Here is a 25,093-nt window from a genome sequence, read left to right as displayed (position 1 = left end):
CTGATTAGTCAGGCAAAGGGAACCTAGCCCATAATACTAAATCTTGGAATTGGAAAAAATATATTGGAAGAATGTCTTTCATAGGAAAAGTGGAATGAAACTAACGTGTAAATATATTGAATGGAGTGAAATAGAAATAGTTATAGAATTACATTTTTTTTAACAACTCGTGGGCTACTTTGACGAGGTCGGTGATTTCTATTTCAGCTACTGCTAGCGTTAGCATTAGCGGTTGCACGAGAGTGGACATTGATGAGTATGGTAACCGCCATGGGGAATGAATGGTGTAGGTCGTCTACTAGGAATTGGGCTATAGTCAGGCGCGGCCACAATGGGGTTTATTGTGTCGCAGTGATGCCATGAAGAGGTAGCTACTGGAACAATGGCATTTTGGGGTGGGTATACGAAAATGAGTATTTATTTCGTTGTATAGTCTAGTATTATGATTCTTTGTCAGGAACGCGAGATGTAAAGTTAAGCAAATTGTTTAATAGACATAATGCTACTTACTACAGATTAAGCGTATAACAAGCAATTTCTAAGCAATAATAAAAATCGTTTGACAAACATACCTTTGGGTTTTAAAACTTGGTTGTTAAGGGTAGGATATATCGTACAATTTTATTAAAGATAAAAAATTACAAGCTTTTTGTTCACTATCTAGCAATGGGATTATAGCCCATACCATGTATTGTGCTGTACTGTCCTGAAGCTGTAATTCTAGGGACGTTCTCAACGCACATAATTATAATAATAGTAACAATAGGAAGCCCGCCAAAATTGAAACATCTAAAACTATACTCTTAATATTTTAATTGTATAATATTGTATACTAATTATTCACGTTAAACACGACTTGCATAATTGTTGCGTTGCCTATTTAAGCATCGACATGCACACGTTAGGTCCAAACATATAAGTTTATTTATTTAAATTCTAACAATATTTTAGGGTGAACAGTTTATAGGATTTGCCTGAAACGTAAAGATCTGCTAGAGAAGGAATATATCGTTTTTGAGACTTTATGGCGGGAACGCCAGGACTAAAAATTTACATAGTTATAAATTGTTAATTTAACTGGTGGTAGGACCTCTTGTGAGTCCGCACGGGTAGATACCACCGCCCCGCCTATTTCTGCAGTGAAGCAGTAATGCGTTTCGGTTTGAAGGGTGGGGCAGCCGTTGTAACTATACTGAGACCTTAGAACTTATACCTCAAGGTGCGGGGCGCATTTACGTTGCAGATGTCTATGGGCTCCAGTAACCACTTATCACCAGGTGGACTGTGAGCTCATCCACACATCTAAGCAATAAAAAAAAAAGTATTTCTCTTAAGTGAAATGTGTAATAATTGTGACTTACGACGGTAAGTTTTTTTAAAAAAAATTTTTTTTTTTTATTGCTTAGATGAGTGGACGAGCTCACAGCCCACCTGGTATTAAGTGGTTACTGGAGCCCATAGACATCTGCAACGTAAATGCGCCACGCACCTTGAGATATAAATTCTGAGGTCTCAGTATAGTTACAACGGCTGCCCCACCCTTCAAACCGAAACGCATTACTGCTTTACGGCTGAAATAGGCAGGGAGGTGGTACCTACCCGTGAGGACTCACAAGAGGTCCTACCACCAGTTAAAAACCACCAGTTGCATTAAAATGAAACAAATTAATTCGGAAGCAGTGGCTTCTCGGGTTCTTTTTCAAAAAAGTCTGCTAAGGAAAATTATAATTTTGCGGGTTTCATTTTTATTACACGGTGTTATTTCTTCGTGGAATTTATAGTGGAAGTCAATCGTGAAGATTTCTTAAGCACGTATTTCATTAAAAAAAAATTGGTACCCGCCTTTTTTTTTAACGCTGGTGAATCCATTATCGGATACCCGGTCGAGGGGGTAACGGACCGGGTTATGTCGGACTTATGAGAGGAAAAAGGGGAGAAGAGAAGGACCGAGCTCCTCCACCTCCTCCAATTTCTCACAGGAGACTACGCCTTGAAAAAGGCGCGCGAGGCACTTGCTCCGCAGAACCGACTACCGACTAAACCCCATCGAGCTCCACCACACCGACTACACAAAACTTACGGTCCTGCGGGATTCGAACACCGGTGCAACGCTAGATACGAATGCACCGGACGTCTTATCCTTTAGGCCACGACGACTTCGGTTCGCCGTCAAATGGAGCATGGGGAGACATGTTTTATTTGACCACGAGTTTCTAATTGTATACATAATCATGTGATGTGTTGGAAGCTATTTACTAGATTTTTATTCTGCTTCCGTCTTAGATTATAATAAATAATATAATGATAATACTGTGTTGAAAGCGAAACAAAAGGTAACTAACTCCTTTTAGACTATTGGCATCTTCTATTAACAATGAGATCAGTACTGTATAAACTCTCAGGTTATGTCGCAACATGGATTTGACATTATCTGCCTTTCTACATTCTTACAATATTTTTAGTTGAAACGTTCCGAGCCAAATAAAAAAAAAAACTGTTTCATTTTGTAGTTATGTATTTTGTATATATTACTAGCGACCCACCCTCGCTTCGCTTAGGGACTGTAACTAATTATTGATAACAGTATTTCTCCACTATTTAATGGATGTTATTATACATGTAAACCTTCCTCTTGATTACTCTATCTATTAAAAAAACTGCATTAAAATCCGTTGCGTAGTTTTAAAAAATTAAGCATACATAGGGACAGACAGATATAGGGACAAAGAAAGCGACTCTGTTTTATACTATGTAGTGATAATGTTAGATAGTCATGGGGGCAGATGATTTTAATTGAGAAACTCAATAAGAACAATCGTTACTCGCTTTTCAGTTAGCAAGATATCGGAAGTTGAAGATGTTTCCAAATAACTCTGAAGAACATAATACTAAATCAGAACTGCTATTAAATAAATTGTTAATAATTAGCGAAGTTAATTCTGCAGACCATAATATTACAATTTATTAGGTCCTTCCTCTCTTTTTTTAGCAGAGTTCAAAAAAGGAAGGGTTTATCATTTGTTTTCGTCTCTTATCTGAGTACTTTTTCCTAGGTGAACCGATTTTGATGATTTTTTAAAATCGAAATCTGGTACTTTTCATTTGGTTTATCAAGACTAGTAGTTATTGAGTTATCCTTAATAATTGTATTTCTAATTGATTTCGACTATATTAATGATATTCTCATTTTATTTTGTTGAAGCCGGTTTTACTTTTTGTTAAAGTTTGTATTGTATTATAAATAAATACAGTCGGTTGATAATAGGTAGCATTGAGTCACTGCTTAGTTTTTTGTGACTTGTCTTGCTTGCATTGCTCTTAGGTATCTAAATATAGTTTGAAGGAGATGCTTGTCACGTATTAATACTTTCTTCTAATACCTTCAGACTAGAACACTCGAATATTTCGCGGAAAATTAAGTATGTACATTATCTTGGAGGATGTTCATTGTCGTTTTAATTCAAATACTTACATCGTCCTCAGAATATTAAATCGTTACTTGAACAACAAAGAAGCATGACATTATTTCAATGATATTCTTTGTAAACATTCATGCACTTAAAATAGTTTAATATTATTGTTTGTGTTTATTAAAGCTTTACTGTCTCAATAAATTGTTTGATCTGCCAAATGCACGTGCGTGTTGTTCTAATGATAGGATGTGCTTAACAAATTTACATCAGAACGTTGAAATTATAAATTATATCGAGAAGGTACATGTAAGACGTGTGTCGTGTAGCCCTTAATGGATCTAGTTGTTATTTAGAAAAAATGAGTGAGGAAAAATCGGTTGGCACCAGTAATGGAGTGAATAAGGTTTTTTGCTAAGTTTAAAAGAATGTGAATATTTGTATACAGCATTTTGTGACAGTAATACTTTAACGAATTTATTTACAGAGTTCGGGTCGTTTTCCCGGAATTGTTATTATTATCATTCTGGCCGAATTTTGTGAACGATTCTCTTATTCGGGAATGAGAGGTAATTAGATTTTAGGTGCTTAGTTTTTTATTGATTAACTGAAATAATAATATATTTTACCACCTCCGATTTTTGCATTTTGTCATTCTGAAGTAAATTTCAAGCTGTTTATTGTTTATTACAGCTTTTTTAACATTATACTTAAGAAGTAAGCTAGGATATACAGACGATGGTGCGACTGAAACATATCACGTTTTTAGTACTTTAGTATATGTTTTTCCGATTATTGGGGGCATATTAGCTGATAATTACCTTGGAAAATTCAGGTGAGGTTCGCTTTTGTTGATTACTGCCATTCCTTCTTATAAGAGTTAGAGCTGTGAAGTGTTTTAATTTCGGTCATCGTTCTCGTCAAACCCGTCGCTTACGACGAAGGGTTCGGCGAGCAAATTAGCCCTCAGACACAGCCCAATGAGTTTCTCGCCGGATCTTCTCAGTGGGTCGCGTTTCCGATCAGGTGGTAGATTCTGCGAAGCACGGCTCATGCTAGGGTTCATGTTAGCAACATCGTCATCTCACCTACTAGTTAAGGTTACGCTGATATGGTCTCGCTAGACCATCAGCTTAGGTAGGAAAATATAAAAAAAACATATTTTTGTTTTACTGTCAATTCTGTGGGCAACCCTGATGAATACAAATAAATAAAATTTCTTGTTACCTACTGTATTGTAGGATAAATAATTGTTCTGTTTTTAAAACAAGTTTTGCGATTTTTAGGACAATTTTGTATATGATGTTCGTGTATGCGGCAGGTAACATTTTGGTCGCAATAACTGCAATACCGCATTTCGCTCTACCCGGAAGGTAAGGACACAGCTAGTATATTTTTATGTTTTATATAAACGTAATAATAGGTACCATCTTTATTAAATACGATAGTTTTTAGGATTTAATACATTTATTACGTTGTTTCTGACGCGAAGTAGTAATACGTTACGGTTTGAAGGGTAGGGCAGCCGTTATACCACACAATAGAGACTTAAATCTCATGACTCAGAGTGAGTGATGACATTTACCGACCTGTGCGCTCATTGCGAATTTTTTAACGTTCTCGATCGCGTAAAAGTTAACTCAAATTTGTATGGAGTTGGAACGTTTGCCTACGTTTGCCGCTAGGGGCGCTGTTCCAGCTGCATACAAATTTGAGTTAAGTTTTACGTTATTGAGAACGTTATAAAACTCACGCTAAGCACACTGAGTAATCGATTAACATTAGTTGGACCCTGAGTTCATTCACCCGTCTCTTTTTTAGCTGTCTAAAAGATAACCATATTGTTAATTAAAGAAACGTGATTGTCTAGATATATAGTCGTTATAGAATATCAGTAGATAGTATACAGATTGTGAATTGTCGATTATTAATACTTTAGTCATCCGTGATGATTACCAAAATTGTGAAGCATTCGAAGCGTCGGAAAAAAAGCGAGATCATAACGTCAATTACCTTAAATTATGTTAGTGACTAGTGAAAACCGAAATAAATGCTTATAGTCTTAATATTTTTATCAGTCGCATTTGCCATGATGACCCAAAGACTACGAGTAAGTATGTGAGCAACCAAGGTTTTGCTCGAGCACTAAATTAGGCATGATTTATGAAAATGTAGTTATCCGTAATTACAGATACTTTTTTTGACGGGTTTTTATCGCGAGCTTAACGTGTAGCAACGCACGTGTAGACGCTTGCAATAGCATCGCACTATAAAAATATCACGAATTTATTTTGGGTAAACTGAATTTGCGATCTGACGAAAACCATCTGATAAGCATTCCCCGATGGCGTCATCCGTGTGAAATTAAGCTGAATTAATACGTAAATCATGTTTTATCGGTCAAAATGTTGGACCTTTTTTCAGTATCCTTTTTTTTTCACGAGGCCCAGAATGTACTTGTAAGTTTCACAACCCAATGCGGAAAATGTTAGCGGCCCGGCTTTAAATTGGGAAGTGGGGCATACATTTTACAGGGTTTAATTAACTTTTAGTGAGATAAAGGCCTTCGTGGGTCCGAAATTCTCTGTTCTTTATTTGGGCAACTTAATTTAAGCCGACTTCAAAAAAGAAGAAACGACTGTTTTTAGTGTGTTAGTTCAGAAGTTTTTTCTACATGAACCACTTTTGATGATTCCTCTTTCTATTTAAAAGTTGGTGCTTCTCATGTGGCCCCATTTAATCAAGATCTGAGTAGTTCCTTAATAAGACGAATTTAATTGATTTCAACTATATTAATGATCTTGTCGTTTTATTCTCTTGAAGTCGGTTTTTCTTTTTGTTCAAATTTCGTATTATGTTATTTACCCAGAATACAAAAGAATGGATTTACATTCAAAATGCTTTTAAGTTTTAATTATTAAAAATCATATACCTAAAAGCTGTGCCATATCCAAATAAATTAAAAAAAATTATCAATGTGTCTAATTTCCTTAAGACATGATGAACGATCTTGTCTGTCCAATCACGAGTATACTTAGCCAAATATGTAAGACGCTCGATAAACTATTTTTTTAAATGATTGTCGTATATGTAAATTAGCACTTTTCCATGCTACGAATTTGAATGGATGAAATATTAAAATCCTCAAATAGAATTGCTACGATACTCAGCAGTGTTTTTCATTTATGATTTAAACTCAAAAAACTGGATGTTCCACAACCGCTGACTGTTGACCTTTGGCTAAATACAGCTACCAAGGCAACTTCAATCTTTATTTCGTTTGGAAAATGGTTAGTTACCACGATGATAACTTTACGATTATTACTCAAAAGATTTAGTTTTTCTTTTTGATCTAAGCAATAACACAGATACACTTGATGTATGTGAGCGATATTCCTATTCGTGTTTACGCTAATACTTTGGTGTGACGATTCGTCTATAGCCTTTTCCTTTCGCAGATTATGCACTCTGATCGGTCTGTTCATGATAACAGTAGGCACGGGAGGCATAAAGCCCTGCGTCACCGCTTTTGGAGGGGATCAGTTCAAAATACCCGAACAGGAGAGCCATCTCGCTGCGTATTTCAGTATAATGTATTTTAATCTCTGTGTGGGGAGTCTCATTGCGAAGACCTTGTCGCCCATCATGAGATCCGAGGTACATTGTTTCGGAGAGAAAGATTGTTATTCGTTGGCTTTTGGTGCTCCCGGACTAGTTGTGCTTATGTCTATAGGTAAGTGAAAGATATCGTATTAATGCTGTTGTTAAATGAAAATATGGTGGTGTAATGAGTAACACTCGCGTCGACTGTATCGAGGTTCAAATCGACTTGTAAGCAAAAGTAGATGCTACTGCTCTCTTTATTGCTACAGCGAAGAACCCAATTCAGATTTTAACTTCACGTCTCAAGGTGGGTGGCGCAATTAGCCATGTGATCATGATGATGATGTTCTAGCATTAGGGTAACAAAGATTTATTATCATGCTACAACTACTACTAATGAAATAATATGTACATTTATTGAAATTTAAAGCCCCCCCCCCCCCATTAAAGGCGCACTGGAGCTTAGACACTTCACAATGTGAACACCATTATCCACTGTAAGCCACATGAAGTTCTTTACATCGGAAAGCATTATTGCTTTGCGGCAGATTTCGGCAAGATAGCGGTGTGGGCCTATGTCTGCATGTATTTATTTCCTGACACTAAACATACCATAACGGGTTAAATGACCCGTTTTGAACTTTTGCATTGAAAATGCATGTTTTTATTATCTTATTGCTTTTGCATATTTGACTTCATGACTTTTTCTAACCAATTTATCTACAGTTATTATACTTTTTATTATTATTTTGTTTTGTATTGTTTATTTTGTAATACTTGTTATATACCGTTATCTAACCGCTACGGTAGAAACAGGTACCGATAAGTGATAATAAACTATTTAAAGTGCCACCGCTTCATAAACGAATGTCATTATGGAAAAATTATGTTCCCTTTACGTTTTCCGTAACAATATCGTTGTTATCAATACAATAATTATCTTTTAGAGGTGAAACGAATCTAATTACGTTTATTTGAACAACGATCAAATACGTGTTTGATTTCATTGTTTAATGTATAAATAAAGTCTTAATATATCTCGGTTGCAAATAAAGTAGTTTAATGAGTAACAAAACAAATGTTGTTCTTGTTTGGATGTATTGGGTTCACATACGTTAATTTTATAGGCTACGTAAACGTATGCAAACATGTTCTAAAGCGAGCTAACATAGACCTCAAAACTAACTTAAAATCAGAATGTCCAAATTAAGATTATTAAAAAATCAAATATCGTAGGCGGATACCAATTTTCATTTCCAAACGTTATACATATATTGTAATATAGATAATAATGAGATATAGACCTATATTTTATTTTTATTGCTTAGACGAGTGGACGAGCTTACAGCCCACCTGGTGTTAACTGGATACTGGAGCCCATAGACATCTACAACGTAAATGCCGTAACCCACCTTGAGATATGAGTTCTGAGGTCTCAGTATAGTTACAACGGCGGTCCCACCCTTCAAACCTAAACGTATTACTCAGGTCAGGTTGAGCTCGTGAGCTTATTCACCGGTCCGTACGAAGTTGGAATAGCCCCATTAATCAAAAATTAGGTAGGAAAAAAACCCGAATAGAACCTACATCTTGAATGAACCAACCTTTTTTGTAATATCCTTGCCCGGGCGAAATATCGGTATAGAAGGCGGTAATTCAATGGTTCCATCTCAGCAAATTTCAGAGGCATAGCATAAATATTCAAAGCGCATTTAATAATATAACTACAATTTAGATTTTCATCTTGAACGTCAAGCATTCCGCTTTGAATACACAAAGTCGTTGGGAACGTATAATGTTCGTGAAACTCACACGTAGACGCGAATCCCTTTTCGAATTCTGATTCAACCACCTTTGTCTGTCAACGTTCAGGAAATTCATATTAGTGTAAATACATTAATCGAAAGCTGGTTTTCCAGAGAGGTATAGATTTTTTATTTATTACCGAGATCAGGATTTATATAATAGCATTGTGATTATTGACCGAAACAAGTTCGAATTTATTCGCTAGTAAAAAAAAAAAATTATTTATAATAGCCCAGATACTTTTGTGCGTAAGTTGTTCGCGTTTCTTCTTCCTAAAAGAAATAAATAGACTATAATAATATATTATTTTAATATTAAATTCATTATCTACTCCCGAACCGTTGGAAATATAAATTTTCCCGCTTCAATTTATCTGTAATTTAAGGATTGCGTTAATTTTATTTATGGATTTGTGACTGTATAAATCGGAAATATTAAACTGGATTAACTCATTATTATTATTATTTTTCAGTTATATTCGTCAGTGCAAAAAATAAATACATCATAAAGAAACCCGAAGGCAATGTTGTTATCGATTTCGTCAAATGTGTATCTGTGAGTATTAGTTACGATTTAATTTACAAACTAGAGATCCCGCAGTAGTCGAAATTCGACTATAATTAATTGGAATTGTAAGTTTGTACACTATTATGATTGTATTTTATACTTCTATAATCACAAATCATGCCAAGACTACACTATAAAAAATATTAACAAAGACAAACAATATTTAATCTATTCTCAATTTGACAACAGACGTCAAGTACAAAATAAATAGTATGCATGCATGTGTGCGTCAAATACATGGTATGTAGTGTGTGTAATGTTTTCTTTATTGATTTAATGTATCTTTTAGGCATTATTTAAAAAAAAGAATAGCATTGTGCACTTCTTCTCTATATTCTCTATAAGTGTGGAAAATTTCATACTCCTCCGTCCGCGCAATTTTCGTAAAAAGGGATACAAAGTTTTTGCTTCACGTATTAATATATAGATAACATTTCGAACCAATTCATCATAGCTTCACCCCAAAATAAACTGGCTTGTTTTTGTGGCTACATATAGAATTGAATAAACATCATAACATATGCACGGCAATGTTATAGTTAAGCTTAATATTAGGATTAGACGAAAGTATATTAATATACGGTGACTGCTTAGTTACGCAAACTTTGATGACAGACCGGTATCAATTTGCGAATGAATAGTCAAAGCAGATGTGTACTGCGAACTTGTTTTAATTTAAACGATCCCTGATTCGAATATAACTAGAAGCATTTGCATAAGTGGGTACACGGTCGATACCCGTCCTTAACGAAATTGCGCGAAAGCGAAAATTAACATCAACATTTTACTGGTCGTATTGATTGTTTTTATTTATTTATTGCTTAGATGGGTCGACGAGCTCACAGCCCACCTGGTGTTAAGTGGTTACTGGAGCCCATAGACATCTACAACGTAAATGCGCCACCCACCTTGAGATATAAGTTCTAAGGTCTCAGTATACTTACAACGGCTAATCCACGCTTCAAACCGAAACGCATTACTGCTTCACGGCAGAAATAGGCATGGTGGTGGTACCTATCCGTGCGGACTCACAAGAGGTCCCATCACTAGTAAATGTTCGTTGTTGTAAACTTAAACGACAATAAAACATTTAACGCAGGTATTTCGCTGTTACAAGACGTCCTACCACCAGTAAGGGTGTGTAAGTGGATAGTAATAGATTTAAAAATATGTATAATATTCACTTTCCCTTTGTATTCTGATGCAAGACAATCGTTTATCCATATTATTATTTTTGGAACGAAGTTCCTTATGGGACGATGCGGAGGGTACCCTAACCGGGAAAAAACGTCCGTAACGTAAGATTTTTATTAGTAATGCACACAGTATACGACTTAACTTTGTAATAGCGTACAAAAAATAACATATTTTTTTTATCATACATTGACAACGATCTCAGAGCGTTCGTTTGCGCAATACACTAACTCTTATGCAAACAACCGTGAATGAAGTGTACCACAATCAGTTCGCACATTACCGAATGGCCGTGGGTTGTTGCGAAAACTCCAGTTTTATTTTCTTTATACCTCGAATAGAACTTAAAATTAATATTTTTATAATAACAATACAGTCAAAATATTTAGTCTATGTATTAAGAACATCATAATAAAATTCATAACGATGTTGTCGACGCCTCCTGAGAGACTTCTAAAGCAGTCTTAAGTAGACGCGCAGTACGTAACGATAGTATCCGACATTTATCCCCGAAAAAGAGCATAAAATGTTCGTACGAATAAAGTAAGTCGTATCTGGACTGTTGCAGAGACTTGGGTCCTTAAAAAAATATATACTCCAATTTTTATTCTGAGCACTGTGTAATGAAAAATAATATTTTTGTAATATGCAGTGTAGAATGAACTATCACGGTTTTTTTTTCAAAAACCATTTTTGACGTGACAACGTCTTATAATTCGATGGAGCCGGCTGCACGCACGAAAAAACATACTCATGCGGCGTTACCTCGCTCTGAGGCGTTCCATTTAAAGCTTGAAGTGCAAGCGAGAGCGCGCAACGTGCGACAAAGAGGCACAATCGGCCTCGGCGTTCGGCAGCGTTCGGCATCTGTCGAATGTGGTGTCAATTGCTTATAGCAACGGTAATTGCGATAATTGAAAAATGAAACCATTCCAGCAGTATTTTCTTATGACGTTGTCACGTTCAACTATCGTCAGTAAACCGACTTTACAGACAACCGATTTTTTTTTTCTATTACTTGATGTCTATCACAGCTATGGTCAATTCGTACCCTGTTAGCAATTAACATTAGCTAGATATAGTTTAGAATTGTTGATCTCAACCATCTTCTAAAGCCATAAACAATCTAATAACGTACCAACTAATAAGTAAAGTTGTTCTGTGTTAATTGATCACTGAATTTCTGGATTCGTTTAAAATGGCACTCAAATTTGCAAACGAATATTGTTTTCTGCTTAAATATCTTATTTACACAGGGTGGTACATTACTCTCTTTTCGACTGCGGTAACGACTGCAATACACCCTGTATACATCTATATATTAATACGTGAAGCAAAAACTTTGTATCCCTTTTTACGAAAATTGCGCGGACGGAGGAGTATGAAATTTTCCACACATATAGAGGATATAGAGAAGAAGTGCACAATGCTAATATTTTTTTTAAATAATGCATGAAAGATACATTAAATCAATAAAGAAAACATTACACACATTGCCATGTATTTGATACACAGACGCATGCATAGATACTATTTATTTATTGTCAAACTTTTGTTCTTGATCTGTGGTCAAATTGAGAATAGATTAAATATTGTTTGTCTTTACTAATATTTTTCTATAGTGTAGTCTTGGCGTTGAAAATACAAACTTAATAGTGTACAAACTTACAATTCCAATTAATTATAGTCGAATTTCGACTACTGCGGGACCTCTAGTTAAAGATAATACTGTTTTTTTTTTTTTAACCTACCTAAGCTGGTAGCCTTGAGAGGCTATTCCAGCGTAACCCTAACGTGTTTGTAGGTGAGCTCACGGGGCTCAAACCTGACGTTGCTAACACGAACCCTAGCAAGAGCCGTGCTTCCCAGAATCTACCACCGGATCGGAAACGCGACCCACTGAGAAGATCCGGCGAGAAACTCAGTGGGCTGTGTCTGAGAGTTAATTTACTCGTCGAGCCCTTCGTCGCAAGCAACGGGTTCGACGAGAACGGTGACCGGTGCTTGAAGTAACTAAAAGCACCGTTAGTGGATCGGGAGGATCCGAGATGACGTGTTTTGGGCGACGTCGACTGCTTTCCATTCTGTCAGCAGGATCGGGAATGTTAATACTGTATGTTTAATATAAGCGAGTTACTGGCACAAAACTGTGACAGCCGGTTTCGCGACCGCCGAATTATTTGTCTCTCGCTTGTGTCACGTAGTGAGGGGAATTCCAGATTAAATGTAACTGCACGTTTGGAATGCTATTGTTTATACGTATTCTAGAATTGTATTCACTCGCTTGAAGGCTTGCTCTAGTATTTAATGATACGAATTGTTTTAATCGCTCGCTGTTATTTACACTACACATACTATTATTTAATGGGTTTTTACCACGGTTTTCATATTTAATGAGTTCACGATATTTCGGAGATGTTAACAGCGCCACGATCACGCATGTATGTATTTAAAGGATATCCAATTGTAATCTATTAAGTTTTTTTTCAAAAATCTTTCTTTTTTATTGCGTAGATGGGTGGACGAGCTCACACCCTACCTGGTGTTAAATTATCACTGAAGCCCATAGACATCTACAACGTAAATGCGGCACACACCTTGAGATATAGTTCTAAGGTCTGAGTACAGCTACAACGGCTATCCCACCCTTCGAACCGAAACGCATTGCTGTTTCACGGTAGAAATAGACGGGGTGGTGATACCTCCCCTGGCGGACTCATAAGAGGTCCTACCACCAGTGAGTGCTTACTTTGGCTGACTTGTTGGTGCAGTAGTAACATTCCTAGCTGCTTCTCAGAGAGTATTGGATTCTATTTCCACATCGTGGGAACATTCGTGTTATGAACATTTTTCTTTGCTCATTGTTTGGGTGCTTAATGTCTATGTTTATGTGTATATTTAAAAGAATATAAGTGTGTTTCTAATTCCCATAATTACACAGAATCCTATTTCGGAGCTAGACGTCCGTGAATGACTTGTTCCCTGTTGGAAGTTATGGATAGGTTAATTGTGAATAATGAAAAATACGATCAGTTTACTTTTAATCGATCCTATAGGATATGCATTCTTTATTGAAAAGGATTACGTTTAGAGAAACGTTCTTGCGCTCGAGAGAGTCGTCAATAACTGATAACATTAAGGAAACAATGTTTATTTTATAATGAGGCCTATGTTTCTTTTCCCACGCATGGAATTTGTTTTTTTGTAGGCATGACCGTAGTGTTCGAGAAATTATAATAAAAACGCTGAGTTATGACTGCAATCCACTTCAAAGCCATTAGAGCCAAATGTTGGATTGATAAAATTATAAAGCAATTTAATCTTACAAACTACGATTAAATTTTGTACAGAGAATTCAACATTCCCGGTTATCATAATAATGTCTTCCAATAACTACGTTACGTGACATAAAGTTGAAATAAATGTTTTTTTTACTTCTAGTATTATCCGCACCATTTCTATTAAGAATCTTAAGAGAACACATTAACTTAATCGTATGAAAAATATAAACTAATCCTTATTAATATTACCTTTTTTAATTACTTTTAAATTAGACCTTATTTATTTATAGTTAGGTGTCAAAAACGCAGTATTAAAACGTAACAGAGGCAATAAGCACACGCATTGGCTGGACACGACGCAGAATCGTTACGATAAACGCTTCATTAGGGACATCAAGAAGACGCTATCAATAGTAATGCTGTTCACAGTACTACCAGTTTTCTGGTCTTTATTGGACCAACTGGTGAGTATCAAAATATTTACTATTTTATTCCATTGTTCTTTGTAGGCAGACGAGCATACGGCCCACCTGATGGTGAGTGGTTACCGTCGCCCGTGGACTTCAGCGATACCAGAGGCATAGCCAAGCCGCTGCCTACTGGTTAATGCTCTCCACAAGCCTCTTTTAAAGAAGGACATGTCATAGCGCTCGGGAAACACCGCGGAGGGGAGCTCATTCCATAGCCGGATGGTACGTGGCAAGTAAGTAGTGAAAAATTCACTCATTCATTCATTCGCTCGTAGCCTGAGGGGCTATTCAAGCTATTCCCGGACACCACTGACCCTAGCAAGAGCACTGCTTCGCTGAATCTACCACTGAGAAGATCCGGCGAGAAACTCAGTGGCTTAAAGAAACCAAAGGAGGTCAAGATCATGTACTCGTACTTATTTTATTGCATGCTTATGCGTTCATCTACTCTTAAATATTTAGTGTCACCACACGATGTGAATACGGTCGTCCACCTTGAGACACGAATTGGAAGTTTATCCTACAAGGCGGAACGGATGGCTGGTTCACGCTAGAAATAGGCAGGATAATGGTACCTACCAGTGTGGGCTTACACTAAATGCCGGTTAGTGATCGCAGTACAGTAGTAGTAGCAGTAGTAGTACTAGTAACAGTAGCAGCAGTAGTAGTACCAGTAGTAGTAATAGTAGTATGTTGTTGTCCGTTATCCGGTAAATCCTTAGTAGTATTTGTGACACACGCGGAAAGAGATTGGACGATAGTTTGGCCCAACAGCACAGAGCCAAACTGCCCAAACAGCCCATTGGTACATGTTAATTGCTTTAACATATATTTCACAGTTAAAATTGCATTTCAGGGCTCACGATGGACATTACAAGCAACGAAAATGGACGGAAGGTTCGGTTTCGTTACAATCAAGCCGGACCAAATGCAAGTCCTCGTTCCGGTTTGGATATTGATATTAATACCCGTATCGCAGAAGGCAGGTTCTTTTGGTTCAAACGTTTGTTTTTAATTAACGATTCTTAGAATCAATTGTATTTGCAACACGACAACTTGTGAAGTTTAATTAGAATTCTGCTAAAATTAATTTACGCCCACTACATACGACTTCCACAATTAACGACATACATGTAGTAGCGTACATTTCAGATATGTTTTTATTAAAGTAGACTTTTTTTATTGCTCACAGTCCACATGGTGTTAAGTGGTTAGTGGAGCCCATAGACATCTATAATGTAAACTAGACGATGACCGATGAGCTTTGCTCGGTTTTTTTTTTATAAAGTCTTTAAAGCAGTTAGTTGCTCTCAATTAAGAAAAATAGTATTATTATTCGCCAATAGATGTCGGGAAGAGTCATAAAGTTCATTATCGATAAAGTTGATCATTGAAAACACGAATAAAACAACATTTTCTGAAAATAAATCGTAGCTAGATCGATTTATCGCCCCCGAAATCCCCTGTATACTAAATTTTATGAAAATCGTTGGAGCCGTTTCCGAGATTCAGATTATATATATACAAGAATTGCTCGTTTAAAGGTATAAGATGCGCCACCCACCTTGAGTTATAAGTTCTAAGGTCTCAAGTATAGTTAGACAAAGATTGCTATTCCGAATATTTGTCGAATCTTTCGTGTGTTTTCGCGGGAAGAATTTCTCAATCTCCCAGAAAATTATCATTTTATAGTGTGAACTCAGTGATAATATCAATACCAATATCAATATATATAAACTCAATACGAAGATTTATCATTTTCAGAAATCAAAATGAAAATAGTAATAATATTTTTTTGATTTGGCAGTTTGTGTATCCGTATTTGGAGAAACGCAATATACTAAAAAATCCACTGAACAAGTTAACGCTCGGCGGAGTCTTGGCCGGAGTGGCTTTTATAGCTTCAGCTCTCCTTGAAATATATCTGAAGGTAAAATAATTTATTAATATATTCCTTTTAATACTGTATAAACTATTGTATGTATGTATGTATAAAATATGTATATGTATGTGATTGTGTATGTATGTACGTATATATAACTATATATATTTTTATTGTGTATGTTTTTGTAATTTAATAAAAATTTCATTGCACCTACCAATATTTATTCTGCACTACCTTTGGCTGACTGGTAGAGAATGCCTTAGGCAGAAGTGTAGTTAATAAATAAATAAATAAATAAAAAAATCCTTAAATTTAGACTATCTATTAATATCTTTCACAAATGTGGACCATTTGGACCAGAGTTGGCTAGAATAATTAAGTTTAGTTAAAGTTGTAAAATTTGGTAAAGAAGGAGAATCGAAGAATTACTTAAATGGTTATTACCACGATTTTCATATTAGAATGAATCATTTAACGAGTTATCGATGTTGATGTTGTCAAGCGTCTTGATCACGGCTAGACTGAACAGTTAAGGCTATAGGAGCAGATAAATCGTCTACCCTCTTTTTAGTGTTAACCACTGGATTTCGATGACATGATTTACACTCACGGTACATAAGTAGCGGCTAGACTGAACAGTTAAGGCTATAGGAGCAGATAAATCTGTCTACCCTCTTTTTGGTGTTAACCACTGGATTTCGATGACTCGAATTGCACTCACGGTACAAAAGTAACGGCTAGACTGAATAGTTAAGGCTATAGGAGCAGATAAATCTGTCTACCCTCTTTTTGGTGTTAACCACTGGATTTCGATGACACGAATTACACTCACGGTACAAAAGTAACGGCTAGATTGAATAGTTAAGGCTATAGGAGCAGATAAATCTGTCTACCCTCTTTTTGGTGTTAACCACTGGATTTCGATGACACGAATTACACTCACGGTACAAAAGTAACGGCTAGATTGAATAGTTAAGGCTATAGGAGCAGATAAATCTGTCTACCCTCTTTTTGGTGTTAACCACTGGATTTCGATGACACGAATTACACTCACGGTACAAAAGTAACGGCTAGACTGAATAGTTAAGGCTATAGGAGCAGATAAATCTGTCTACCCTCTTTTTGGTGTTAACCACTGGATTTCGATGACACGAATTACACTCACGGTACAAAAGTAACGGCTAGATTGAATAGTTAAGGCTATAGGAGCAGATAAATCTGTCTACCCTCTTTTTGGTGTTAATCACTGGATTTCGATACCACGAATTACACTCACGGTACAAAAGTAACGGCTAGACTGAACAGATAGACGCAATTTACACTCACGGTACATAATTAACGGCTATGCTGAACAGTTAAGGCTATAGGAGCAGATAAATCTATCTACCCTCTTTTTGGTGTTAACCACTGGATTTCGATGACGCGATTTACACTCACGGTTCATAAGTAAACTCGAACGAATACAACAAATGGTTCACTCGAAACGTCAGATTGTACTGCAAGTGGTTTTCAGACGACGTACCCGGTCCTTCCACAACCGGGCTATTCGCAGCTGCGGGTATTCAACAGTAACCCGTGCTCGGTATCGTTACAAAGCGACGAACAGAACATCACTTACACGATCCCGGCTCTGGCCAGCGTCACGAGAACCGTACGGTTTAACGAACGGTTCGATTTGAAATTGGGCGGTAGTTGCATAGAACCGAGAGATGAAGTGATCCAATTGAAAGATGGCGCTGCCGTATCGTTGTTTTTGGCTAATGATGAAGTCTTAAGCTACGAAGATAAGTTGGAGAAGAGTAAATCTGGTTTTCCATTTGTGAGGTAAGTTGTTTTTGTTTGTTACTTGAATAGGTAGACAGAAGAGTTCATCTGGTAGTTTTCTTTATGTTGATAATGTTTCTATCACTATTTCGACGAAATCATATATTATGACGTCTTTGTATTTAAATTCAAATAAGGTACGTATATTTAGATCTAGAACGAGTTGAAGGAGAATTATGTATAGAGAAAAATTGATTAAACTTAGATAGAAATTTCAAGATACATTTTTATTAAGTTTTTCCATTTTTGGCAGAAATAGTGTTAAGACTTATTAGTTCAAAGTGTCAATTGAATAATTATTCCGATCTCTTCTTCATCAAGTCGTACGGACTAATTTCTTGTGAAATCATCTATCGATAGTAATCGCCCAAATCCATTAGGACTTCGATCATAATACTTAGTTTGGTATTGGAATTACTTTGATATGTCTCTGGGTATTGCTTTGGTGTACGTGTTTTTCTTAAAATGGTAACTAATTCGGATTTTTTATTTTTTTATTGTTTAGATGGGTGGACGAGCTGATAACCCACCTGGAGTTAAGTGGTTACTGGAGCCCATAGACATCAAGCACGCCAATGCCGCCGCCCATCTTCGGAAATTAGTTCTAAGACTCAGTTTTTACAGTACAACGGCTGTCCTTCAAACCGAAACGCATTACTGCATCACAGTAGAATTAGGCAGGGTGGTAGTACTAACCCGCAGGGTTCACAAGACGCCCTACCACCAGTAGTCTGTAATTGATACAAGAAAACTGTGTTTCAAATTCCATTAACAATTACAGGTTCCTTACACCGAATTTTATTGACACGAACCTAACATTATATAACGAAAGGCAAAATGACATTGAGGCGTCCATACGTCCGGGAGTGTCCGAACAAATCGAAGTATTCACATCGACTTACTCGGTGATAGTCGATAATCAAGTGATCGGCAGTAATATCGATTTTGGTAGCGGTGGAGTTTACACTGTGATCATTGGATACACTAAAACTGGTTTTGTAAGTATGTTTCTTGTTCTTTATTCGAAATTGAGAGATATCGATAAAAACAAGCAACATTTCAAACTTATTTTTTTCGATTTAAAACAAAAATCCCATGAATGCTATATAGCGTACCTACGTATATTTATTGTACTTTATATATATTTGAACACATTTACAGATTTAATGCCTTAATTGTTCTTTATTGATAAGCTAAATTCGTTGCTACCAGCTGTTAAAAATAAATGTAATTTGAAAAACGAATATGTTTTGTTTATTTCAGGAATTACAGGTGGTCACAATAACACAGCCGAATTCAATAACTATGGCACTGTTGGTACCGCAGTTCTTTATAATGGCAGTTGCAGAGGTAAGCTCTGATTGGATTGCGGTTTGGCTGTACCCAATTAAAAACAGTTGAGCTTTAAGCTCGTCTAACTTCGATGGCAATAAAATGTAAAACTTTAGCTTATTTCCGTTGTGAATCTGAAATGATAACATTGTGATTAGTCGAAGATTTGTATATATAGTTTCTTGTAGAGGCTCTAACGCTAATGATCAGTATTGAAATGTATGTTTCAATAATTATCCAGTGATTATTGAACTTATGATTCGTTTTTTTTATATGAATTGTAGAATTTCTGACGGTTTGAGTATTTTAGTTCATAATTTTTAGTGCGGGTGACCGAGAAGACGAAATTGAAAATTGTAAGATTAACGTGTGGGGAGATATATGACAAAGGAAAGATCTTCCTCCGAGCGAGTGCTCGATATTGCTCGGTAGACCGAAGGTCCAAATGTTATTGTTCGGAACTTGTATATATGCAAGCTTATCTTGAAAATGTCGTAAGCGAGATTCAGGCGTTTGTAAAATATCTTGTGCTGTATGATGTCTACCCGCCACAAACGGAATAAAACAGTTCTTTTCCAAATACAGTGCAAATAAATTTTGCCTAATAATCAACAGTTATTATTAATAATGATCATCTTCTTTTTCTTCTAGTTCTTATCCCACATAATGTGGGGTCGGTGCACCAAGTCCTCATGCTTCATTGGCATTTCTGTTATTAATTACATCATTAAGAGAAATCGAATTTATTTATTACCAAAAATATTGTTCAAGCTCTCAACGGCTCTGTAGTTCGCGAATACGTTTGGAGCGAATCACGATGGTGGTCTATTTATATCTCACTCGCACCTTAAGACGTACTATATTTTTGTCTGACTCGCACTCATGCACTATCGTTGTTAATGGGCTGTCGGGTCTTTAACTGTGCGTTCACGTGTGGCGATTTGCTTTCACTCTTTTTTCTTATCTTACAAATTCAGCGCTGTAACGATGATTTCGTATATTGTTTTGGGAAGAGTCTTTTTTTTTTTTTAAATAACGTTTTGGAATTCGGGAATACCAGATATATGAGAGTCAAGTTTGTATTTTAATACTCAAAATGATCGAGCTACGGAAAAATAATAATAAAAAAAACGGAAAAAATTAACAGGGCAATAAGTAAATATATTCCTTAAGTATTGGAGAATTTAGAAAAAAAGTCAACCCGATTATCTATGCCCGAAGCGAGATCATACTCGATTGCGATTTGAATCTTTTTAGAAATAATGAAACTTACCTGAAATATGTAGTAATGTTTGATAGTCAGTTATCGTAGAGGTTATGTAGCACACGTAGCTACGTAGCTACACGTGATTGCTACGGGCGGCTACAGACGTAGACGTCCTAATTTTTTATTCTAGTATGTATGTATGTACATATCTTTAAACGTGAAGCAAAAACTTTGTACCTCTTTTTACAAAAATTGCGCGGACGGAGGAGTATGAAATTTCCTACACTTATAAAGAATATAGAGAAGGAGTGCAGAATGTTAATATTTTTTTTATTATATAAAAAAAAAACATTAAATCAATAAAGAAAACATTACACACACTACCATGTATTTGACCCACACACATGCATATATGCTCCATATATACTCTTTTGTTTATTATTAAAGTATGTGGTCGAATCGAGAATAGGTTAATACTGTTTGTTGGTCTTTAATATTATTTGCCTATAATAGTGTAGTAGCCTTTGCGAAATATGTGATTAAAGAAGTACAGTGCTTGACCATAGAGCCATAATAATGTTCAAACTTATAATTTAAGTTAATAATTATAGTCGAATTTCTGTGCGACCATACATTACAATTTTTTTTTTATTGCCCTTGTAGGCAGATGAGCATACGGCCCACCTAATGGTGAGTGGTTACCGTCACCCATGGACTTCAGTAATGCCAGGGGCAGAGCCAAGCCGCTGCCTACCGCAAATTTAATTAATGTATGTATTGGATGAAATTAAGTTGTAACTCAAATACAGGTACTGTTTGCTGTAACGGGCAGCGAGTTCGCCTTCAAAGAGGCCCCGGAGAGCATGAAGGCTGTTATGACATCAGTGTGGTTGCTTACGGAGGCGATAGGGAATATTATCATTATCGTCATCACGAGACTTTTTGCTGATTACAATCAGGTAGGCGATCGCTATTAAGAGATTATGAAGTGCTTTATCTAGTAGTGTTTCATAAACTGGCTATGTGGTGTTGGTCTAGAACAGCTTTTCCTAAAGTTGGCGATAACGCCCCCTTGTGGGCGCTGCAGGTCTAAAGGGGGTGGTAAGAGACCTAAGAAATAAAAATGGGGCGTTGTGTAGAGGCTTGGGAGGTGGGTTGTAATTTCATCTAGGAGGACTCTTAGACACCGACTGAGCTCTCACTATAGTGGTTTTTAAGTAGATGAAAAAATGGGGGCGCTAAAAAAGTATATATTCTCAAGATGGGCAGTAGACAAAACAAGTTTGGGAGCCCCTGGTCTAGAACAACACCGCTCTATGGCGGTGGTGTTAAAGGTTCTGTGGTGGGTTCTAAGGATTTTATAGAAGAATGCCTGCCTATTTCCGCACTAAAGCATGTGCTAAGATGGGTGACGATATTTACTCATTCGCAAAGCATCTACTCCTGAGTTGTTAGGACTCCTTTGGAGGCGTTCAGGTAGCTGTTAGCAAATCCCACCCCTCCTGGCCAAGCCTTTGCTCGCCCACCTGCCCTGGTAAAACTGGAAAGGCCTCCGGGCCACCAGTAATATCTCAAACATAATTTAAAAAAAGAGATATCTACTTTGTAGTCCGTTTTGGTTTCGTCATAATACAAGCGGTCTAAATTAAATGGTCTATTATAGTATTATACTTTGTTTTTTATATTTTTAATTTATTTTCTTTCAGGAAACTCAGTTTTTAATATACACAGGACTAATGTTTACGTCTATAGCGGTGTTCCATTATCTATCCAAAGGATACAAGTTTGGTTACGAAGATGATGAATTCGAACCTAGAAAGTGCAGGAGTAACAGCGAAGTTTTGTATATGCAAGTGAAACAAGTCGAAGATAGTTTAGAACATTGATAATCGCAATAAAATATTAATTAGTTTCCTTTTTCATTTCGAATTTCATTGTCGCTTTGCACCCGTGCGTGGGTAACCTATAAATGTTTGCAAGACTGCAATAAAAAAGTATAATAACTGGGAACAAATCTAGCCCCGATTTAGGATACCCTGTGTTATATGTACCAGAGATTGATAAACTTAATTATATACTTGAAATATATACATATTTTTGTAGGAGGGCTTTACCCAAACCGGGATTTCCTGTTAATTTTATAATTATTGTAAAACATGTACTATTACTATTATATGTACTATTATATTATACATGTACTATTATATCACTAACATACTTTGTTCTGCCTTTTAATGCGTTTCGATTTGAAGGGTGGGGCAGCCGTTGTAATTATACTGAGACCTTAGAACTTAAATCTCAAGGTGGGTGGCGTATTTGCGTTGTGAATGTCTATGGGCTCCAGTAACCACCAGGTGGGCTGTGAGTTCGTCCACCCATCTAAGCAATAAATAAATAAAACTGGATATTCGCAAAGGCATATAAACAAGCCAGTCATACCACTGAGAGATATTGCTAGTTAAAAATTGACAAGGAACTAGTTAATCATTGTAAGTGTTAGCGCGTCTTGTGAGTCCACACGGGTAGGTATACCACCGCCCTGTATATTTCTCTGCCACGTAGCAGTCATGCGTTTTATTTGCACTCCAAATATAATTAATATTGAAAATATAAGTCCGGTATTATAGGCGGTATTTTCATCAAAAAACGGTCTCTTACCGTTATCTTCTGGGAAAATGCTGAAAAATATATGGCAGGCATGTTGAGGTAACTTTTATTAAAAATAGCCTGGGAGATCTATTAAAATAGACTAAAACTTTTAGTATAATTCAATATAGTATGTTATAATATTATTAATGTAGTGCGTAGTATTTAATAAATTACATTTTAAAAGAAATTCGAAAAGCATCAGGGTAGCCTACCTATGGCTTCCGTAACACTGATCATCAGGTAGGTGGTGGCAGCGGCTTGGCTCTGCCCCTGGCATTGCTAAACGGTGACGGTAACCACTCACCATCAGGTGGGGCGTATGCTCGTCTGCCTACAAGAGCATTAAAAAAAAAAGGTACGCTACGAGTCATAAAACATAAAACTCTACTAGTAAATCTACTTACGTATCTTTATTACTTATACCCTAATAGAAAAGGAATGTTGTATAACAGAAAATACCACAACATTAAAAAACTAAGTTTACCGACTCCAAGTCAAAAGTATCTAAAAGTAATCTTTCCAGATAGATAGATACAGCTATATCGCCTGAAGAAATTTCATTAAAGTTTGTAAATTTTGTGCATCCCAATACATAGCGGCCACTGAACATGAATCTAGATTGAACTCCGCCTGTGGCTTCACTATTCGTTCGCAGACGTGAGGTGTGGGTAAATCAAATTGCGTTTCTAAGGTTAACAACAATTTGGATATGTTTATGCAACAGGACCTATAGAAAATTACGAAAAATCAATTAATAATTCCAAATATCAAACTGATGATGATTTTCAAATTAAACACTCCAGGGATAATCACACGGCCCACCTGACAGTGAGTTGTTACCGTAGCCCATGAACATCAGCAATACCAGGGGCAGAACCAAGCCGCTCCCTACCGTTTAATACTTTCCATGCATTGCTCTATGTTTTTTTCTCGGGATAATGAGTTTCTTGTGGCACTCTTCACTCTACAAAGTACAAGTCGATATGTATCTTCCTTTATATGTGAAAACCTGAAAAAATGCACTGACGTTTTTTCTATTACTAGAGGTCCCACAGTAGTCGAAATTCGACTATAATTAATTGGAAATGTAAGTTGATTGTATTTCATACTTCTATAATCACAAATTTCGCCAAGGCTACACTATAAAACGATATTAATCAAGACAAACAATATTTAATCTATTATCAATTTGACCACAGACGTCAAGAACAAAAGTTTGACAATGAATAGTATGCATGCGTGTGTGCGTAAAATACATGGTATGTAGTGTGTGTAATGTTTTCTTTATTGATTTACTGTATCTTTTATGCATTATTTAAAAAAAATCAGCATTGTGCACTTCTTCTCCATATTCTCTTTAATTGTGGAAAATTTCATACTCCTCCGTCCGCGCAATTTTCGTAAAAAGGGATACAAAGTTTTTGCTTCACGTATTTTTTCTATTATAGCAGATATAGAAGTAAGTACCAGGAATTGTACGGGTCATGTCATTTAGCGTGATCAAAAGTATAGTTTGAGATAAGCAAAAAAATCTTGGTGTGAAAATAAAGATATATTCAGCCATCATTGTGTGATTGAGTAACAAACACTCAAAAACTTACACACATTTAATAAGGGTTTAATAGTGTTTTAGGATTTTAGTGTTGTTTTTATTGCATTAAAGGTAGACGAGTATTCGGTCTATCGGACGATTGATCATCATCAATGACAGGGCCTAACCAAGATACCCCATATCGCTGAGGGTAAGGATGGACTTTGTTCATGTGGCCAGTCGGTGACACAATTTAGAAATATTATTTATGAAGTCGTCGTGGCCTAAAGAATAAGACGTCCGGTGCATTCGTGTTGAGCGATGCACTGGTGTT

At 36.3% G+C, this 25,093-nt stretch overlaps 1 protein-coding gene across 1 annotated transcript; it reads left to right on the top strand.

Annotated features, from left to right (window-relative positions):
• The first annotated feature begins 3,691 nt into the window (after positions 1 to 3,691).
• On the top strand, positions 3,692 to 22,501 carry LOC114241304 (peptide transporter family 1). Its single transcript, XM_028172090.2, has 14 exons — positions 3,692 to 3,816; positions 3,898 to 3,979; positions 4,104 to 4,245; positions 4,697 to 4,783; positions 6,869 to 7,143; positions 9,292 to 9,374; positions 14,152 to 14,325; positions 15,188 to 15,313; positions 16,139 to 16,261; positions 17,730 to 18,040; positions 18,822 to 19,038; positions 19,304 to 19,390; positions 21,389 to 21,538; positions 22,286 to 22,501. Exons 1-14 carry the CDS (start codon positions 3,772 to 3,774, stop codon positions 22,463 to 22,465), a joined length of 2,082 nt encoding a protein of 693 aa, XP_028027891.2. The 5' UTR covers positions 3,692 to 3,771; the 3' UTR covers positions 22,466 to 22,501.
• The last annotated feature ends 2,592 nt before the right edge of the window (positions 22,502 to 25,093 follow it).

Source organism: Bombyx mandarina, chromosome 11, assembly GCF_030267445.1.
Source record: "Bombyx mandarina strain Sakado chromosome 11, ASM3026744v2".
In the NCBI taxonomy this organism is placed as follows: domain Eukaryota; kingdom Metazoa; phylum Arthropoda; class Insecta; order Lepidoptera; family Bombycidae; genus Bombyx; species Bombyx mandarina.
This window is presented reverse-complemented; position numbering and strand designations above follow the sequence as displayed.

Coding starts and splice junctions, on each gene's coding strand:
- LOC114241304 (XM_028172090.2), top strand. CDS start 3,772: ATGAGTGAGGAAAAATCGGTTGGCACCAGTAATGGAGTGAATAAG. Junction 16,262..17,729: donor TCCTTGAAATATATCTGAAG/GTAAAATAATTT, acceptor AGTGGTTTTCAG/ACGACGTACCCGGTCCTTCC. Junction 18,041..18,821: donor TCTGGTTTTCCATTTGTGAG/GTAAGTTGTTTT, acceptor TAACAATTACAG/GTTCCTTACACCGAATTTTA.